General features: G+C 39.0%; 1 protein-coding gene across 1 annotated transcript in view; it reads right to left on the bottom strand.

Moving 5' to 3' along the window:
• The window catches only part of ADAMTSL1 (ADAMTS like 1), a 464,029-nt gene that overhangs the window by 61,102 nt on the left and 383,166 nt on the right, over positions 1-19,761 (bottom strand). The window contains exon 17 of the mRNA XM_009274309.1: positions 3,339-3,549. Within this exon, the coding sequence (XP_009272584.1) occupies positions 3,339-3,549 (211 nt within the window). The remainder of the gene's footprint in view (positions 1-3,338; positions 3,550-19,761) is intronic.

Raw genomic sequence — 19,761 nt, 5'->3', positions numbered from 1 at the left:
AGGAAAAATTTCTTTACTGAAAGAGTGGTTCAACATTGGAAGAGGCTGCCCAGGGAAGTGGTTGAGTCCCCATCCCTGGAGGTATTTAAAAGACGTGTAGATGAGGCGCTTAGGGACATGGTATAGTGGGCATGGTGGTGTTGGGTCGATGGTTGGACTCGATGATCTTAGAGGTCTTTTCCAACCTTAATGATTCTATGATTCTATGATTCTACAGTAAGATAAAGCATCTGCAAAGGGAGTAAACATTTTTCTTTCAGCAGGTCCTTCAGTTGCTTTCTAAGGCCTGACACATGAAGATTTAGAAAGCCTTTTTACAGTTTGGAGAAAAAATAGCTAGGAAAATATCTGAAAATGTTACCAGTTTTCCCATGGTGACTCTGTTGTCAAGCCATTGTTCTAATTATCTTTGGAGCAAAGATAGCACCAAGAAGCTAAAAAAGAATGCTGGGACTGAGACTATGGCATTTATTTAATAATAAAACAAAGGAAGATGAAGATTTACTAATGGATGTCTCCCATTTGAGGTCTGCAGAGTAGATATTTATAGGGCCTTATAAAAATGAAGCTCATATCCACTTTCCTCCAGAAGCACACTACTGAAAACAAGATAAACATCCTAATGGATTTAGCTAAGAAACAGAACTATTTAAAAATAAATAGTCTTGAATCTGTAAAGAGATACCAAAAAAAATGCTTGGAATGTTACAACACTGATAATTATTGTGTGTTTATCTGCCATGAACACTGGGGTTTCTAACAGCATTTAATTCAGACAACCCTTCCTTAACAAGCATAAAAGGCCTTAGAAAAGAAAACATTGCTCATTGCAGTTTAAATCTTTTGTTTGTTTGTTTGCTTGAAACTATTGTGAGAGAGTGCTCTGAAAAGCACAATGAACTCCACAGATGAAACCAAAGACATGGCTTCAAACCAGGCTGTGTGGAGAACAGATGTTACCCTGTAGTGTCAGTGAAGCTTTAAAGGACTTTCCTCAATGTGAGGAAGGCACCTTCCCGCAGGGCCCTCTGTCTGCCCATACGTCGGGAACCCTCACAGGGATTTGGGGAGAGGGGAGGTGTTGTGGGTCCCTTAATGCAAGGAAAGAAATCCTCCTGCAGGATTTCTTCTGCTGGAAGGCTCCATGGCAGCTCTGCTGCATGGCTGGAGCTCACCTCCAGAAGTCTCAGTCACTCACATTCTGCCCAAATGGTCTTTTCCCTCATGCATCGCAGGAGCCAACAGCTGTAATAATCCCTAAGTGCAATGCACTGGCCTGATGGTGCAGGTTTTCACATGGAGGTCATATATGGGAAACCTGCGTGAGACTGAACTGCGAGGCCTGGCTTTCCTACAGGGTGGAAATAACTGTACAGAGGTTGGTGGTGCAAAGAAGGAAGGCAGATGTCTTTAAAAAATGAGAGAATGGAAATTAATTTTGATGGATTAGGCTTTTTTCTCTCATCTAAACAGAGGCAGAAGACAGTAAGTAGAGAAGTACATTTTTTGTGCTGTTTTCTCCTGGTGAAAGGTAAGCACAGGAAATATTCAGTGCCCATGTGCTACGTCCACAGCTGCCCAGCCTGCAAAGCCTGTGGAAGTAACCGCAGAAGAGCTATAATGTGACCTTTGTTAAGCTGCAGCAACGAATTGCAGCACAGGTTCTCTCTCTCCACCCAGCCCAGAGAAGGCAGCAGCTAACACAAAAGGTGTGAACAGAGCAGTTTGATTTAATTCCTGATTAATATGCTTGTTAAAGCCTTTATACCTAATCGAGCTCCCTCTTCCCTAAGATCTGCTACAACTTTCAGAAAGACATCATATTTGAGAACCCCTGAGCAGATACAAAAATGGCTAAAACATTACTTTAGACAGACGGAAATACGCATGTTTACACTGTTGAGGAAGATGTTCAAATCTTGAAAAAAATCTGTTTGGAAATTGCTCTAGTGGAAACTATTTTGGTACCATTCGAGGGTGGCCTATAGCTAATGGTCATTGTTAGCAGAAAGCAAATTTTTCATCATGCTGTAATGTATGTCTCTTCTGACTGTTCAAATAAATTTCAATAAAATTGCTTTCTGTAAGGACTGTGGTCAACTATAGGATTTGAATGAGCATAGGCATTCCTTCTAGCATATCCTAACTTTGAAATGCTCAACTTTATTATGTTATGTGCTGGTATAATACTATTTACTATTTACAAATATAGCATTTATGTATGACTATAGCCTAGAAATATTCAAAAGTACAACTAAGCAAATATATGTATGTGAATATCAGTAGACAAATTAAAGCATGAAATATCACTGAATTGTTTTAAATATAGGACTAATGTCATAGGCTAGTTATCTAGCTTTGACAGAACATCAGGCTGGCATAAATTTTTATTACTGGCATGGCTGCCCAAACCCAGAGCTCTCCCATGAAGTAGAGCTTCACAGGCTTATCAACTTCATTAGGCGAGTACACTAACATCTCCCTGGCTGTTAAATAAAGAGCAGATGTTATGGACGGAGACTGGGTGGGCATATGTAATCACTATGCCAAGTGCTCATAGTTTTCTCATAGGATGGAATGAATCCTTGTACCCAGCAGAAGTGAAGATTTAAACAGGCCTTTTGTTTGCACCTGCACCACACAGCAATTTTTTCCTTTACTCTTGACAACAGGGCAGGATCCTTTCTTCCTGTGCAGTATTATATCCAGCAGAAGTATCTTTAAGTCTTTTGAATTGCACAAGTGTTTTCATCTGCTACCAGATGGCAGCAAATAGACTCATTTCAGGTTGCTTTCCGAAGACGGAAAGCCTTGTACAAATCCATTGTGTAGACAGGAATTTTCAGCGTTAGTGTAATAAGGCATCCATCTCCCAAAGGAAAGTGCCTAACACTCATTTGTGACTCTGAAGGATGAGCAGTTTTTCTTGTCCTAACTGAAATTATTATTTGAGAATATATGGAATACCCAACGCGCTTTAGAGATTCTCTCCTCCTTGATACTTATAGCTTTGTATTCCTAGAAACCTTGGCATTGCTAACCCAAATCCACGCACTGCAGCTGACCATCATATTTCAGATATTTTTGTCTGGAATCTATAGCCAGCTGTTAAGAGTGTCCAGTAACTTTGCATTAGAAGTATCCATAGTCATTATTTACCTCTGAAAATGTTAATGCTTTTTTTTAAAGAGCAAAAAGGCACACTTTTTCATTTTTTTAATGGCTCATCAGAATGATTAATGAATCCTCTTGACGGGCAAAAGCAAAATGATGCATCGATAATGCAGGTAATGACTACTATTAGCAGTCATAAAATGAGATTACACATACATTCTTACCTCTTGCCATTCTGTAGAATACCAGGAGGGTGGGCAGTCAAAGCGATTACAGGCTTGCACAAGGGATGGCTTCGGTTTATAGCACAATTCATCTGCCAAAATCACGGTCTCATTAGTCTCTCTTGATAGTAGATGAGAACAGAAGACATCTCGTGTCTGCAATCCAACCCCACAGGTAAGACTGCAGGTGCTCCATTTCCCAATCTCCCATCTGTGAAGGGGTCAGGAGAGAAAACCTTAAGCACAGAATAAAGTCACCTTAATTTTTCTCTTTTTATAATGACAGATGGAGTGAAGAAGCAGTAAATGAAAGGGAATTCTCCTTCTCTGATCACTGTCACCCTTCTTGTAGTTGCAGGATGAGGCTAAGAAGGATATTTACTGTTCTTCTGCATTTTCATTTCTTGTCAAAAGCTCCTGGACTTCAAGTCTTTGGGACTCCTGCAATATCATAGGAACAGTTTTGTGTCCTAAATTAGAAGTTTTTGGTGTGCAGGAGCCTGGCCGATGTATTTCAAGACTGAATGGATTTAATTAACTGGGGTTTTTTTTGTCTTTAACAGAAAAAAATGAAGATATTAACGAAGTCCATCAAAGGAATCTATCAGTGAATTGCTGAACAGGAATTTCTTCCAGAAGATTCAGTTGTGGTGTTCCTGACTGACTTTTCCTTGTTGTGGAGGTAGGGAGTGCTAACGCCTTGAGAGATGCAACAGGAGAGCAGGAAGATCCTCTTCAACCCCTGGGTCAACACCTGTCACTGAGCCAGCCTTTCTCTGCACTAGCTATGTAAATCTTGCGTCAACAGGATTGTTGATGACTGAATTTCAGTGTTGATCACATTAAAACCAGATTTCTGCTGTCTGAGCTGTACTGAATACAACCCCTAATTCTGTCAGCCATACACAGAAAATTGCTTAAAATATTAGGTCTTCCACTCTTGTACTCTACTAGAAGGCACTTCACAGACATGCAGAAATGTTTACAGAAAGAAGTCCTATATTCAGAATGAGAATATAAGAAAATATTCTTCCCATCAACTTTACGCAAAACACTGCACTGACCTGTACATATTCCCACATCCAAAATAAAGTACGAGAGCCAGATACTGCCACTTTTTATAATCCTGAAGAATAGTTTCCTTTCCTGCATGATGTTATTGAAACTGATTGCTAGGGGAGTAAATTAAACATTCAGGACAAGGAAGGCTCAGAGAACCTGCCCTTGAAGAAAGCAAAGCCAGGCAGAAACTAAAGAGACTGATTATGAAGAAAGACACCCTCAGGCTCCAAGCAGGATGGAGGCAGATGATGAAGGGAAAGTTATGAAACATATCAACAGCATGAAGCAGAATTTGTGGAAGAAGCAGAGGAAAAACACTCTGACAGTCTGAGATCAGCAGTCAATGGAAACTGCTCAGCACGTTTAAAACGCGTTATGTTAGTAAACATGTCATGGAAATAATAATTTAAGTTTGTGTCATCCTACAGTCACAGAACAATTCAAACTTCTCTATTTTATAAAGTTGTTTTGAGCATTTGTTCCCTCCCTCTCAGTAATACCCATAACAAACTGAAACAGCTAGTAGGTAAGAAATATTTTTTCCTCTCTAGATGATAATGCTGATGGACTAAAGCCACATCGCTCCCCTTCTGTGCTCCATCTGCTGATGACAATCTCTGATTTTATAACAGGACAGGGTATGCCCTGAGCATCACCGTAAGCACTAATGACATTGTAGTTCTCTTTTAGACAACAGCCTTGGTTCTGCTAGCAGCAATGACAAAAATGTGTTTAACCCTTTCTAACAATGAACACATCTTGCATACTGATTTAGAAGTTGCCATGGTCACTTTCCAGGCCATAATACACTGAAGGTCACTAAAGCCCGATATGTGTACCGGGAGCTCTTTAGCAGTGGAATAGGAGTGACATCTGGCAGCCAGTTAAATTAATCTGGAGTATGTTCTCCATACAAATAATCTTTGGGGAGACATCTTCCCAGATTTTCCCATTAAATTGTCAGTCAGAATTAATGTGGATATCAGCTACCCTTCAGTTTTGGCACAATCTAAAATAAGATATTTGAGTAGGTGCTGAAAAGAAGGCATTTTCTTATTTCAGCATCTGTTTTGATACATGGTTAATTGCCAGAGCTTCTTTTATTCAAGTGATGTTAATAGCTGTTGCCTCCAGCAACTCATTGTTTGTTATTGGTATAAGTGCACAATGTTTCTGTTGGCAGTTCACACCTCAGCGGCTAGCAGGCCACATAAACTCTTTGGAGATCTTGGCTTCTGCATAAGACGGTGTCTGTTTCTTCTTCCAGAAAGAAATGCTGTGTTTCAGTAAAGAGAAAGAATTTGTTTTTCCAGTGTTTGAAATTTCTGTTGCAGGTTGCATCTGTTGCCCTACCCATAACATCGGTTTGTTCACAATTCTTCCCAGCTGCTTTAAACAGGAGATTCCTTAGAGGTGCTCAGGAAATATGAGGTCAAATTCTCTCTTACCCTTGTACTTTCATAGTCCCCAGTGACTTTTACGGGCTTTCACAGATACAAAGTAAAGAATGTAGAGTAGATCAGAGACGTGCAAAGTAGAGAAGGGATGTGCAAACAACCAAAACCATAAATGACATATATGACTGGCAGAATTTCAAAGCCCTAAAAAACAGAGAAGATCAGTGATAACCTCACAGAATAGAATCACAGGGCTGTAGAATTATTTTATAACAGCTAAAGGTGTTTGCAAGACTTTGAACTAATATTATCCTGCTAAATTTACAATTCAGTTTTCAAACTACTTGTACTGTTGGAGACAATAATCGTTTTTTTTTTAAAATACTGTTTTTCTGTAGTAACACAGTTTTAGCCTTACTGTAGAGTGTTATGTGACGCTAACTGAAATAATTCCTGTCATTTCATGCAGTCCTTATCTGTGCATTCCTCTGCCTCTTTTTTCTTTTAGGTATTTTGGCCATACTGAACTGACTCTTCCAGTTGCGTATAGCATACAAAAAAGAATAATGCCATCATGTCCTGTCTGCATCTGACAATACCAGAATTAAAATTCAAGTAGGAAATAATCCTATACTTAAAAAAGTGAATTTGGTAGTTACAGGATCAAGCTAAAGGAACCTTAGCAAGTGGAACTGGCATCTTTGCAAGCTGACTGTAGTTGTTAAGGTACAGACTTTAGGAAAAATCTGCATACTTGCTAGTTCATAGCTCAGCTGAAAGTCATCGGTTTGGTACTTCCTGTATTGCTTCCCAGAGCCTGGTGAAGAGATTGCATGGTTTTGGTGTGAAATGTTCTTTTTATCCCCCCTCCTTTCTCCTCCACTAGTGCCCAAAGCTATACTAATGTGTTGCAATAGAGAAACAATGTCTTTTTAGCCTTTTTTTACAGCAGAACTTTGGCACATCTGTGCCCCTAAACCCCTGGCTTGTCCTAACTTTAGGTCTATCAGTTCATCAGTTGTCTGTCTCCACCTCCTAAACACCTAAGTAGTGGTTATGTATTTAAGCACAAACTAGACTTTTAAAATATTTCTTCTGCTGTACTTCATAAAAAACAGAATTCAAAAGGTTTTCATTCTCTGTATAGGCTGACATACATACAATACATTGAATATTTGAACTGATTGAAGAAAAACTATATTAATACAAAACCACAGAGACATTTAGAGACGACTAACAGAGAGGAATGTAACAGGAAAAAGGCAATTCATAGGGCTGGATATGTTGAAATGGATATGTGTATATTAGTGATACATGTATTAGAATACACATACATGCACGTTTTTCAAATGAACATAAATGAAAACAAGTTTCCACTGGAAATGTATAGGGAGCAGAGGATGGTCCCAAAATACAGCTTATTTCAAGTATCATCACAAACTCAAAGTACAAAACTGATCACAGGAACTTTTCACTTTCCAAATGAACAATCTCCTGCTTCCAGCAGATTGTTGTGATGCCTTAGTAGATTTTTTAGAGTTGGTGAAGTATACGGAGACATACAATGCACATGAAGATAGGCAAACTAAGTAGTGAACCTGATCTGACTGCTCAAGGCAATGGTTTTCCTTTAAGTTTTCTTATACACAATGCTAAGGATGTGGTCTAAAAACCGGACATAAATTCATCAGAAGCCCAACAAACTAGAGCCCTACATTTCTTGCACTTCTAGGAACTATAAACTAACAAAGTGAAGGAGTAATGGACAGATTTTATGAACAGAAAAACACCAGTTAGGAAATCTAACAGTCAGTTCATCTTATGAATTAGACTAATAATCTGTAATATAGTACTAATAATTTTATTAATTAAAGTTCTAATTTCTAAAAGACCAAAGAGAAACTGTAATTTGCTGGAACATTCTCATTAAATAAATTAGGCTTGACTAAGCAGTGCTTATGCATGTACTTAACTTCAGGTAAACAAGCAGTTTCCATAATTAATCATGGTCAGTATGTTTTAAAATGTGAATATTTGCAGGTCTCTTGAATAAAAGAAAGAGAACAATTGTGAAGCTCCAGTTGCCAAAAAAGGCCCAGTAGTCTGAAAATCTTGATTTCAATCACAGCACAATTATTCTGTATTATTAATATAAGTCTAAAAACATAAGAGATGCTCTCGAAAAACAGCTTAACCATGCTATTTCTAATAAGAGAAATTATCTTGACATAGTTAACAAAAATTCTGCCTGTGAACCCTAAATTAAACTTATCGTGTTACACTTTAATGAATTTCAAGTTTTGTGAGGGCCCATATATTCAACTAGAATATAACCTGGGCATTTGTGATCAACTTCAAGTGGTTCAAAAGGAAAACAAAAAAAGCTTCTAACATATAACACGAACATGAACTTCTAAATAGTTCTATACGTTTAATTTTAATTAGAAATGAACTTTCCTTCTTGTGACAGAACAAAAAGTATCAATGTCATATCTTGCCCAAGAAGTTCAAGTGAAGAACTGAAGGATTAAGTGAGTAGGACCTTGTTCCTGGCTCTTCGCTGAATCCCAGAGGTGACTGAGACCAGAACTGCTGAAACATGGGCTGTGATTATGTGAATATACCCTTTGATCCAATGGGAAGACTCAAGTGCTGGGCTGGATCATACCCTTCTCTCATGTGTGTCTCAATGTCACATTTCCAAAATCGTAACAATACTTTTTTTCTCTTGAGCTTCATCCATATTGTCTGCTTAGGTTGTGCTCCTATAACAGGGATGATCTCTTACTCTGTCTTTATCTACTGCCTAGCACAACGGGACTCTCAGCTTGACAGGAGCCTCCAGGCATTAGTGTGTTACAAATAACAACAGGGACAACAATGCACTGTTGCCTCAGTTTTGAAATGTCTCTCTCATTGCTACAAGAACTGGAGCCCACATAATAATTCTGCTAGCTAGGTAGAGCAGAAAGTGGCACCCGCTATTAAGCAGTTACTCATGGCAGGAGAAGCTGCTAGAATTAGAGTTGTTGCCCCAGTGGAGCCACGAGCCTTCAGAACAAAGCACTCTCACACCCCCATAGTCAGTCTGGAAAAAGTAAATGATGTAGGTAGAACTTGAAAAATGCATAGTCTTGAGCCAAAGCACTATGGAGCCAACAGTTTTGGACCAGTCCCTATATGTACGGTATATATAGTAAAAACCAAAGCATTCTAAGCTGTTAGGTGTTATAAGTAAAGAATATTTTCTAGAGATATATGATTTCATCCTGACAGAATCCCTTCAAGCACTGCCAAGAAAATTGAACACTGCACAGGAAAAGTAAACACCCTTCTACACAAAGACCTCCCAAACTAGTTCTAAAAAAATGAAATTATTGTCATTTTTATGTGGTTAAACCATATGAGAGTGATACAAAAGAACTCTTCTTATTTCTAAAATAAACATTCATCAGTGTGGAGAGAGTTTGCCTGGAAGCATCTCACTTAACATCTGACACCTGCCTGCATAAAGACCTTCCTCAGTGCCCAAGGGCTGGGTGGCAGCTGTGTATACGTGCATGCAAAAGAATGAGTAAATCACATACTATGTCAATACTGGCTTCCTCTTGTCCTCTGTCAACCTGTGTGTCCTCCATTGGACCCTGCAGACTGGGAAGACTACTTGGAGGCCATATATCTTCTCCCTTCCTTTTCTGTTATCGATCTGGAGCTGTGTTTGTGGCAAATCTTCCTGTTTCATAGGTGTGAAAGGCTTTCTTGAGGCTCCTTTAGCATATTTATCTTGGGTTGAGTCAGTATCCTTACTGTCAGGTCTTAAATACCATCCAGAATGTAATCTTAAACTCTGGACAGCAGAGAAGGTTACTGTCAATCCTGTTTGAGTAGTATACTTTCCTGCAGTGAAGATACAGGATTGAGATGCGGACTCCCAGGTCAGTTCCTGGCTTTATAATCAACCTAGTCTCAAAGAAAGGGGCATAAAAGGTAAGACTTTAACTACAATTAATTTTTCATTCAGCTGTTAAATCACTCTCAGTAAAGTCAGACTGCTCCTTTGAAATGAAGTGTGAGAGCTAAGACCTCCACCTAGGTGTTTAAACATGGATCTGAGTCTCTAGGAAGTGATCTCCCTACTGCTATGGTTCAGTTTGTGTTAGAGAGAACATTGCAAATATATGTACAGTATACACACACCTCAGAGGAAAACTGAGATTTAACTAAATTTTGAAAAAGTTAATATTTGATTAAGAAATAAAAATGAAAAGGCAAAGTACTTTTCAATTAGCAGCAGCAGCAGCAACAGAAAAATAATTCACACTCAGTTGTTGTTCAGTGCCAGCCTGACAAGATCTGTTGTTCAGTATCACCAACGTGACAAGGGAGCTGAACAGGCAGGGAAAGTTTTAGGGGATCGTTGTGCGCAAGGAAGAGTGAGGTGCTTTTCTTCAAAAAGCATCTTCCTTGCAACTGAAGGGAATCCATTAGAGAGATGCCTATGCAGCCAACACATGCAAGCAGATCAAAGGCTCAATGAGAGTGCTCTGGGAGCTGACAGAAGTGGCCTGCATTCACTCTGTAGACTTATTGGTATCAATGAATATTGCAGCTCATTATAGCTGAATGTGGCAGGGAGCCAATATTTATATAACAGAGCCAAATAGAGGAAAATAGAGGAGGAACTCAAAAGTCAGAGAAGAACAGAGGGTAAATGGAGTATGCAACAATTCTACAAATGGCAATTTTGATTGCTGGAATAACCTTCTGACATGCTTCAAGCAATATATATAAGGTTCCTTACAGTAAAAAAGTCTTGCTGCACCTTGAATTGAAGGCAGAGAACATCAACCATTAAAGCACGTCAGAAAAGAGGGTTTGTGTTTTTCTGCCAACACTTTGAACAGTGGGAGGTTGTCTAGTGGGTCTTTCAGGGGACTACTGCATATGCAGAATGCATGAACCACAGAGGAACATGGAAAGACAACTTCAGGTCAGTGAACTGGTTTGGCAGAGAAATGGTTTGAGAGATTAGCAGACATACTGGCTACTGAAAAGTACCTCACAAGAGACTTTTACTCTGTATGATAACTGTGGCATTGAGATAAATGATAGCAATGGCTGTCTTTGATATAGCTACACAGATCAGTTTAGGCTTGATAGACAAATGAGTACCAGTTTTTGTCTCAAGTTTAGATTTGGGCTCACGCTTAAAGCAGCAACTTCTTACAAGGAGGTTGTTCAATATTTTATGTGAGATACAATGGAAATAGGTCCTTGGTAGCCCCTTTCACAAATGAAGATAGGAAACAGTTGAGGAACAGAGTAAATTAGTGTAAAGGTGGAAAGCTGGTTAAGAAGTAATATAGGGAGGTTTGTGGAATAGGGCAGAAATTGCATGAATTGCACTTGTAATGGCAGAAACTGAATGAGGAGTGCAGGAAGGAACACACAGTTTAGGAACTACAGTGGAGCAGGATAATACCCCTTGCCCTAACCCTACATCAAAGTAATGCAAAAACACAAGAACTGCTAATTTATGAAATAAATTGTGCACATCAGTCTATGAAGCACTCTCATACAGTTTTTCTACACAGAAGCAGAGGGACAGTTTAACACGCTGCTGCCCATGACAGAGCTGCTTTATGTCAAAGACTCTCTGGCTTTTTTCACATTGATGCTCTCCATGCTGGACTGTCTCATAAGCCAACACCTTTTCTTAGGCCTAACTTTATGCCATATGGAAAATGTTAAAAAACCGCTGTTCCTGAAGGAGAAATCAGCAAGCTTACAGACACCAGAAGACAGAGAAAGAAAAAGCTCAGCAGGTGAGAAAGACGTGCAATGAACTGATTATTTGTAATCTGAAATACCATCTAAAATGAAGCATTTTAAAAATGAGATAGTTTGAAAATGCATGTAGATGCAAAGAATATACAAGATGCCTGACTTCACAACCTGTAAGATCAATATTCATGAACGTGTGACTTTGTCCCACAGAGTAACAAGACTCTCCTAAAATCTAAGGATGCCTTTGCTGAAATGATCAGTGCAGGAAAGAAGTAAAGGAGATGTCACTGGATTGAATGGACAAAGAAAGCAGATTCATGAATGAAACAGTGTTCAGATAACAGTGTGTCCTGGTTTCGGCTGGGATAGCGTGGGCTTAAGTAATTCTCTAGCAAGTCCAAGTTTTATGAGCAGTACTGCCACAAAAACAGCAGATAACATGAGCTTCTTGCTGACCTGGCTGGAAGCATTACAGGGATAATATTTTCATTAGGATGAACTGTTCCTGAACTATTTCGCCAGTGCAGAAGGTACAAACAGGCTGTCTCTCAAAATCAGGCATACAAGGTTTTTCTCTAGTTTTTTAGTAGGGGGAGGGGAGAACAGTTGAACTTAGGTATATATATATCTATATGGTACTGTGACTGAACTCAGGAAACTCCCAATGCCTGCTTATGTTTGAGTTCCCTTCAATGCAACATACAGTTAGTAAGGCAGTGCAAGAACTTTGTTCCAAGGGCACATCCAGATGCAATATTTCCTTTTTACTTTCCCCTTTGAGATTCTGAAACTGTGACTGATAATCTGTTCAGTAATTCCTTCAGTCTTCTGCAATAAAATGTTTTTCCTCACATTGACATGCAGAGATCCAAACGCGCAGGAGCTCCTCACAAAGAGTGAGGAGGCTTTAAACTCGTGTTACACCCATAAATAACCAAAACAACCATGGTAGAGCATTCAGATTCATGGAAATATCAACCAAGATCCGATTCTGACTCAAAAAATGCATGGAAGGAAAATTTATTATATTCAAAGTGATGGTGTCAGAAAAGTTACTATGTATATAGGCAAACTTGTACTAAAACACTTCATATCTCCATCCAAATAGCTATATCAATATAGGTTTGTGTGCAGAATCCACAGACTACAGAATGGTGACTTAATACACTTCTCCCCTAACTTTCCCTGAATGAGAAACTGGCTTTTTAGATCTTGGAGAAAATAATGACTTTAGACAGTACAGTTTGTGTCCTCATGGGAAGGGGAATGAACTTGTCTGATGTATCTGAATACCTTTGTTCAGATCAGGAAGCACAACAGTGTAAATATTATAATAAAAAAAAAAAGAAAACCAAACCCCAAACCTCCATCCAATAGTTATAACAATACAGATCTGTGGATCCATCGGGTGGTAATTAAATGCATTGCTGTTCACCTCTGTGTGAGTGGTTCAAGTCTTTCCCAAGGCTGTGAATGACTAAGATCTACTAACAGCTGGTTACAGTGTAGAATACATCAGCTTAGTCACATTTCTGATGGGTAACTGCACACCACAAACTCCACTCTGTCAGTGAGACCTTCAATGCTTAACAATGTTAGCAGAGAGGCCAGAGGAATGGAGATCACATAACTGAAGATGTAAATTTTCATGGACACAAATAGGAGGGCTTGCTGTGCTTCTGTAGATGTGACAGACCTACTTGGCAGATACAGCACTCTTTGTTTAATCAGTCTGGCTCCTTCTATAGGTAAGTAATTCACTCCAAACTGAATGGAAATGAAAGCACCTCCTCCATTTATTTCATGTGTGAATCTTTCTGATGTGTAAGTGTGGTACAGAACTGTACAGTACATTTTCAGCAGTTAGGGCCATATTTTTATTTTCCTTTCACATACCTTATCTTTTCATCCATAAAGGTCTATTGGTTTGAAAATATTGGGTATTCCTCAGACTATTGCTATAGTAAGTTACTTCAGCAGTACTGTAAATTGAAGATAGAGTGGTGCTCTTCATTTCACCCCTTTTTAAAGGAAGTGATGATGTATAGTAAAATCAACCGTTTAGAAGACCCTGTAGCTTATTTCACAGGTTAATGTTGCAGTGAAAAAGCTAATCCTGGCCATTATGCTACAAAACATTTGACTTCATATTTGGCACAAGAGCAAAGACATGCTCTTTATCGTCACTGTTGGGAAAGCTTTCTTTTGGGAGTAAAATCCTGCTGTTGAGGCAGTAAATTAATACTCAAGAAAATTGAGAATAAATTTAGAGAAAAAACTAACAATTAGAAGTTAACATATGAAATGCCTAAGTAAGAGCATATTTGTTCAAAATACAGAAAAATATCAAGTGGCAGTGAATATTAAGTTCTGGTTAACACAGGCATTAAAGAAGGGTGGAGAGAAGTGGACCATATTAACGTGACTAAAGCCAGGAAATTAACAGTACCAGGAAAAAGAGAAGAGAAATTGTCCTCTGCAGAGGGACTCACTAAGTCCCTACTATGACTTTAAGCTCACACTCATCACAAACCAAGCTACAAAAAACCTGTGGTAGGGCATGGTATACTAACTTCGCGAAACTTGTGACCTGGAGATTTGTGTAAAGGAAAATAATCTCTCTAGGTATATAGGATTCTGAATAAGAAGTGTCATCTACCATTCTTTGAAGTAAGAAGGAAATATGGTATAAGTTATTAAAAAAATATTTACAATTGCACTCTAATATTTTATGAACATAGTAGTCTGAATGGAATATAAGCTGAAACAGAGGATGATGTCTATGAGTGAAATCCTATCTAATGAAGGAACCATCATATTATTTAAAAAAGCAAAACATCTGGGGAAGAGGTCTGAAATTTTAAACTAGAAGAGCTGGAGGCAGACTGTGACAGAGACTCCAGAGCTGCTCCACTGACCCTGGCAACTTGCAAGTTGCTTTGCTTCACATTTAGATGTGACACACATGGCTGAAAAGGACCATTCCCTACAGGTTCCCTTGGTGACTTCACTGTAACTGCTGTTGAGTAAGAGATACCGAGGAGCATGCAGTTACTGCTCCACCACAGGTAACACATCCAGCGAGAAAGGAGAAGGGTGAGCTGTCAGGCATATCTTGGACAATCTCTTTAACAACCAGAGAGGGTATAAAGGGGGAGATTATATTATAAAAAAGGAGAGAGAAAGATAAATATTTTTAGGTCACAGACTAATACATTTTAAGGCCAGGGTGGTATTACAGTAGTGCAGGGTAGGCATGCAGGTAATGCAGATACAGCATAACAGAGCCGCATAGGTATGGCTGCCTGTTTAAATGTCTTTGTACAGTCCTGTCTTTAGCAAAGTAAACCTAGACAAAAAATGGGATTGTGATTCTCTCACTGAGCCCATGACTCCTGTTTAAGCTGTTTCTCAACCTAAAGGCTTCAAATAAGGGTGAATCTACCCTGTCTGGCAGCATATTCCTTCTAATGTCTGATTCTCCAACCTACTCCATCAATAGTTCAAGCTGTGGCCTGTGATCCCAGGAGGCTCTGTGGGCTACATCTTAAGAGGCTGTCAAAGACATTCTCAATGCACTTCAGTTCAAAATAGACTTAAATACATCCCACTTAAAAAAAAATGTCAGGGGTTTATGAGGGGTTGAAAATCTTTCTGTGGCACAAAGAGACAGTAACACCATCATTGCCTCATTAAAGCTAATTCTAACTTGCACCTCTGAGAAAAGACTACAACAAAACAAGAACTGGTATCCCCTGCCAGTAAGGCTATACTGCAGTATCTGTAGACATAATGACTTGCAAATCTTTTAACCTTTTTCATGAACTAGACAGAGATGTTCTAATATTTCACTTGAGCGATACAAAACACATATGCATTGACACCCTCCCACACACAGAGGTCACCTTTAATGGATTAGAGAAAGCTCTGGCCCTTCCACACACATTGAATTCATTTCAGATTGTTGATGGGAGCACATCTTAAACTAAGTCTGACCTACCAGCAACCTAATGCCTCACGTCTCCAAATGCATCAAAAAACATGTTAATTTTTTTCTCCTTTATAGTTTGACTTCATCTGGGAAATGAAATAGTGCAAAACAGATGGACAATACTGCATTCACCAAATAAACATTAAAATAATAACAGGTAATTTATTGCACAAACACAAAACAAGGAGATGCAGGGGGAAAAAAGAAGAAAAGGAAGAGAAAAAGAAGATACTGTGCAATCAGCTAGAGTCCAGCCTAACTCAGGCTATGTTGACCCTTCATTCAGGTATCAGGACCACTCAGATGGTTTCCTATCTCGCTAACAACAGAGGCTTGAAGGAGTAAAGAGAGTGTTGGGGTGAAATCGTATGCTATTCCTAGAATTGTCTGCTTTTTCTTTACTGTTTTTTTTTGTTTTGTAGCATTCAGCTGTTCTTTGTTGGACAGGAATAAACGTTTAGTTTTCAAAATACGCAGGAACAAAGCTGTAGAAATTGCCTGGAATTTCCTCCATTTTCAGCCATCTGGCTTTCATTGCTTTGCTTCTCTCTCCACTCCTCCATACATGTTTACCAAATCTTTTCAACATGCATTGACCAAACTATTGAGCAGTTATAATTACTGAGCAGTTACAACATTCTCTTTCACCCCTTTGGTAGAGTTGTTGGCTCACCATGAGGTGCTCATGCTGTTGCTGTTATAAACAAGAGTAATTATATCTGATTAGATGATGACTGCCTCTGTATTTTGGGTTGTGGAGGCTGAGGAAAAGACACATTTTGGATGTGAGTCATTTTGTTGTTGAAAACAGTAAAGCCAACATTGAAACAGGGTTTTTCTGATTGTTTTCAGAAAATAAACATAGCAATTAGCAAAACTGAGTGATCTGCCCTTTTGTTTTTTGAGCTTAGAGAAGAAACTTCTAGACACTGAACAGCTATTCTACATTTACTTCTGGGAAGACTGTGTTCTGCTCAAATACTGCTATGTAATTCTGGAAGTGATATAGCTTGATTGACACAAATTAAGTAACCGAATGACTGAATTAAAATGGTCATGGTCGTCACTCCTCTCTTTCCTGGAGAAAGCATGCTGGGTCTCCCAGTACATCAAAACAGGCTATATCCTTTCTATAGAAATATCAAACAAGGGTATACCAAGTTAATGATATGAAATTTTACTCTCTACCTACTGTGCTGAAAATCCGTTATTAGCTCCTAACTTAGCAATCAGCTCCACAGTGTTTCACTTAGTTCAGTGCAAAATGGGAAATTTTGTTATACTGTTTTCCAGGAGAAAAGGGACTGGGCTCTTTTTCTGCTATTGTTCTTGAAGCAATAAGCAAAAAAACTCTCAACAAGGTCTGAAACCACAGGAAACTCAGCTGCTTTGGGATTTGAATATGGATGAAATCTTCCAATTTTTGCGTGCAACTCTTCCTGGTTCTTCTTCTTTCTTCTGTAAGAATTTTAAGGATGAAATTTTGCTGACTCCATACAGCTGTGAATACTTGAAGACAGATTTCTGTGGTTTAGTTTTTCTGTCTCTCTTCGATGGACTCAGAATAGTAGTGTGCTGAGATATTAAGCCAATTTCCATTTATAATTTCAATGGAAATTATAAAGCTCTCTCAGCTGCTATACGAGCACCATCACCTTTCAGTGTTTTCATAAATCTGAAGTATTGCCAGTACATTCTAGTTTTCACCATATTTTGTTCCAGGAGAGACCAAGGCAATTAGGAATTGAAGAGGATGATGATACCACAGACTAATTTCAAGGGGAAGCATTAAGTGAGTAATGAAGTCTTCTAGTCTATTCTCAGTAGGGAGCAAAAAGAACAGCAACAATGAAGATCCCTTTAGCATCATTCTTCTTAAGTGTCCAAAAAGAATGATGAAACAAAACCAGAATGAAATTACTCTTCACTGACTACTCTTACAGTATTTGTCTTGAGGTGTATACCTTCTGACCCTCCAGAAAGGCTGGCTTGATTCTGTGGTTCAATGCTGCTTTAAATCTGTATTAAACCAGCTAAACCAATAGTTGACCAGGAGAGGCTTACAGGACTAACCCTTTGAGAGGCTATGGAGAATGCCACACGTAACCAAAAATGCCTGCAGCAGAAGCAACATTAAGTTTGGAAGTTCTAATTTTTAAATGTACTCCCTCTTAAGCTAAACAAGATCTTGAATTGTATTAAATTCTAGACATATGCACTAAATTCTAAGCATGCTGGGCTGTTTCAGTTCAAGAAACATCACTGGCATAATTTCTCTAAATATATTAGGAGGGAATTTTCATTCTCTTGGGCAAGACTTCTCAGCTTTTTCTTCATGCTGTGGACAACATTCCTTTGTCTACGGAGACATTCGTCACCATCTCAGTTGCTTTTTCAGCAGACTGCCTCCTCTACCCACCACAACTGCATGCTCCAACAGTCACTTACACATCAAGCACATTTTAGGAAAGTGTTTTTTGTATTTTTAGCTTCTGTTAATGCACTTTAGCAGCTGGAAAAGAGAGAGAAGAGCCAACACTAAGAGACCAGCCAGCTCTCTATATAAGCCGTCAGCAAAAGCTCTGGGAAGTATCAGTGGTTCACAGATTGTGTTTTGGGAACTTCTGTAACAGGGATCTAAGTTCACAGCCACAGTGTATTAGAAGTTTTGGACTTGTCAGTCAATAGCAATGCCTTCATCAGCATTCATAAAGACAGGATTTTAGCCTAAATTTCCATCAGATTCCCGGATCAAGATTTCTTGAATTAGAATCTTGAAGCATCTTATGATTAAAACAAAGAGAAAACCCTAAAGCCTTTATTTTTTTCTTTTTTTTCTCATGTGATCTCTTTGGAAGTCTCTTAATTACTGTTGTAATTAATGATTATAAAGCAATAAACCTTATACACTAAACACTATCAGTTTAATTAATATACCATTGTGTTTAATACAGTGGCATCAGTAGATGTAGCACTTCGGAAGCTTGCAGGAAATAAGGAAGTTATCCTGTCACAGCCTGCCTGGGAGGCACATCAACTTTCCTTCTTGCCTCTCTTTCCATTAGCCACGTTGCCTGCTACCTGCAGCCTGAAGTTTTAGGCCTCCTTGCTCTTACCAGAGGAGCCATTTTGCAGAACACATGCTGTTCTTCATCCTGTGCCACTTAAATCTCTGCAGACAGGCAATTTCCTCCAGACTGAGGGGGCTGGAGGGAGAGGAGATGTATATACAGGGAAGGCAGTCATTTTCCCTTTTCTCAATTGCAGCCCTAGGGGTGGATGAAAGCTTCTTAGTCTCCTCCCACCGCCTCAATCCTCTTTCATCTCTGCTTCATGGCCTGATTCACACCTACAGTACGATCATCTTGTAATCCATGTGGTGGACTACATACACACCCAAGGTTGCTTTAAACTAGCTCCACTCTGGTAGCAAGGTTACCACAGTGGTATAGATTATCACACAGACTAATTAAAAAAGTATTCACACACTTTCTCAGACCACTTTTGTAACAGAACTCTCAAACCCCTGCCAATACTGGCCTAGATGAGTGTGCCTTATTTTTTCTTAACCAGTGAATATTTATTTTCCATGTCAGAATCAATGTGTGATCAATCTCCTACCATGCACTCTCAGCTCCAGTGATGCTGCTATCTATCAATTACAGTGAGATTTCCACCAACAAAGTTCTTTTCAAGCATTAATATAATGCCTGTGTGTGTTATTGCCAGCAATACAGACAATTTAACAAAGTCAGGGTTGCAATATCCTCATAAGCAATTCTTGTAATGCCTTGGTGAAATGTGTCAGCCTATTTGGCTCTGCTTGTCACAGATTCAAAATCCTGATCATCCAATCAAACCATTATTGGTCCTTACCATTCTTGATTTTTAATGTGAACCTTCTCTGTGTAGCCAAAATCTACTAATATGCATAACGATACACCTCTGTATAGCCTGCTGTCATATAAAGCTGTCCTGGTTTTGGCAGGGATAGAGTTAATTTTCTTCCTAGTAGCTGGTACAGTGCTGTGTTTTGGATTTAGGATGAGAACAAAGTTGATAACACACCGATGTTTTAGTTGTTGCCAGGTAGTGCTTACACTAGTCAAGGACTTTTTAGTTTCCCATGCTCTACCGACTGAGAAGGCTGGAGGTGCACCAGAAGCTGGGAGGGGGCACAGCCAAA

This window comes from Aptenodytes forsteri, unplaced genomic scaffold (genome assembly GCF_000699145.1).
Source record: "Aptenodytes forsteri isolate BGI_AS27 unplaced genomic scaffold, ASM69914v1 Scaffold46, whole genome shotgun sequence".
In the NCBI taxonomy this organism is placed as follows: Eukaryota; Metazoa; Chordata; class Aves; order Sphenisciformes; family Spheniscidae; genus Aptenodytes; species Aptenodytes forsteri.
Note: the sequence above shows the minus strand (reverse complement) of the source record. Positions and strands in the feature narration are given on the sequence as shown.